The following is a 1,978-nucleotide window of genomic DNA, read 5'->3' on the forward strand; positions in this document are numbered from 1 at the left end:
AGCTCCCGGGCCCGGCCTTCACTACGCACCGCCCGCACCCGCCGCCTTCGGTCTCTTCGATGACGCGGCGGCCGCTGCCGCCGCCGCAGCTCTGGGTTTGGCGCCGCCCGCCGCCCGAGGTCTCCTTACGCCGCCTGCGTCCCCGCTGGAGCTGCTGGAGGCCAAACCCAAGCGCGGCCGCCGCTCCTGGCCGCGCAAGCGCACCGCCACGCACACCTGCAGCTACGCCGGCTGCGGCAAGACCTACACCAAGAGCTCGCACCTCAAGGCGCACCTGCGCACTCACACAGGTGGGAAGCGAGAGCGGGCGGCGGGGGGGCGCAGGAGGAGAAGCGCTCTCAGAAACCCCCCAGAGGGCACGGTCCAGGAGATTGGGGTGGGGGCGCGCGTTTAGGACTCCCCTGGGGGCGTGGCCCGGGAAGTTGGGTGGGGCGAGCTCTTAGGACCCTTAGGGGAACTCTGTAACAGAATGTTGGGTGGGGCGCACGCTTAGGACTCTCCTGAGAGCGTGGCTTAGGACATTGGGGAGGGAGTGTGCACTTAGGAACCTTAGGGAGACTCTTAGAATGTTGGGGCGAGTATGCAAGCTTAGAACCCCTCTGGGGGCGTGGCTCCAAGCAGTAGAGAGTGGACTGTGCGCTCTTCGGATTCCCTGGGGACTAGAATCAGGAGGTCCGCTAGTGAGGGACACTGGCCTATGATCCTTAAAGGTTCAAAATGTAAGGGGGAGCGCCTTAAGGAGCTGGTTAGAGGTAGGTCGCACGCGTTAGAGGAGCCACTATCGGGGTGAGTGTCTGCGCACCAGGACCACAGGCGGGCAGCAGAGTCCCAGGGGAGGAAACTGAGGTCCGCTCTCGCTCCCTCCCTGCAGGCGAGAAGCCCTACCACTGCAACTGGGACGGCTGCGGCTGGAAGTTTGCGCGCTCAGACGAACTTACGCGCCACTACCGCAAGCACACGGGCCACCGGCCATTCCAGTGCCACCTGTGCGACCGTGCCTTCTCGCGTTCCGACCACCTGGCGCTACACATGAAGCGGCACATGTAGCCTGGACGCCCCCCCGCCCATCCGCGCGCGGCCGTGGCGGGTCCCACGCGCCGGGCGCGGCCCCCTTCAAAACTGTGACTGGTATTTATTGGGCCTAAAGGACCGGGCCGGGCACAGCGTGGCCACCGAGGGGGCTCCCCCGACGACGACGACGCCCTGGCCCCCATCAGAGACTGAAGGCCCGGTGGGAGAAGACCACGATCCTCCTTGACGAGTTTTGTTTTCAAAATGGTGCAATAATTAAGCGTCGTCTTTCCCCCACCGGGTCTACACTAGAGGATCGAGGCTTGATGCCTTGTGAAAAAAATACAGCCTTAATTTGTACTGTTTGCAACATTTTTTATAATATTGTACATAGTGACTGTGACAGATATTGTATTACTGTAAATAAGGAGACAAGTGGGCATTTTGGCTGCCTGGTTCGTTTTTATAAGACTTTTGCTGTTTTTTTTAATTAAAAAAAGTTTTTGCATCTTTTTGAAAAATCACAGCGCTGGTCTGGCTGCTTGGAAGCTGGGGGCTTGGGACACCTGGAAAGGGGTGGGGGAGACAGGCAGCTTTGACGGAGGGCAGCCTGGGGTGGGGTGAAAGTGGGGCCTGCCTTGGCCAGCCTGTGGGTTGCCAGCTGCAGCGCCCAGCTGCCAGGAACCTGTGGGTTTTTCTATAAATTTAAACACTGCATTTTAGGACTGAGGGAGAGCTATTTTAAGGTTGTTCCCTGAGCCATAAATTGCCTCCTTTTCCCCAGAGCTGGGGAAAGTGCTGGTCCCACTGACGTGGCCTCTTTTGGGCTGAAAAAAACCTTACCTACTTCTGAAGCTTCTGAGGTTTTAGCCAAACTTCTGGAGTATGCAGGGTTTTTGGGGGGAGGTGGGGGGAGGGACAAAATGTTAAGTTTCTGACATGTTTTGCCTTTTACTAGTCTTGCCTT

General features: G+C 58.7%; 1 protein-coding gene across 1 annotated transcript in view; it reads left to right on the forward strand.

Moving 5' to 3' along the window:
• KLF2 (Kruppel like factor 2) overlaps positions 1–1,537 on the forward strand; it is a 2,455-nt gene extending 918 nt beyond the window's left edge. The window contains exons 3-4 of the mRNA XM_015586289.2: positions 3–290; positions 872–1,537. Of these exons, the coding sequence (XP_015441775.1) occupies positions 3–290; positions 872–1,047 (464 nt within the window). The 3' untranslated portion in view covers positions 1,048–1,537. The remainder of the gene's footprint in view (positions 1–2; positions 291–871) is intronic.
• The last annotated feature ends 441 nt before the right edge of the window (positions 1,538–1,978 follow it).

The sequence above is a fragment of the Pteropus alecto genome, unplaced genomic scaffold (genome assembly GCF_000325575.1).
Source record: "Pteropus alecto unplaced genomic scaffold, ASM32557v1 scaffold160, whole genome shotgun sequence".
NCBI classification, from domain to species: Eukaryota; Metazoa; Chordata; class Mammalia; order Chiroptera; family Pteropodidae; genus Pteropus; species Pteropus alecto.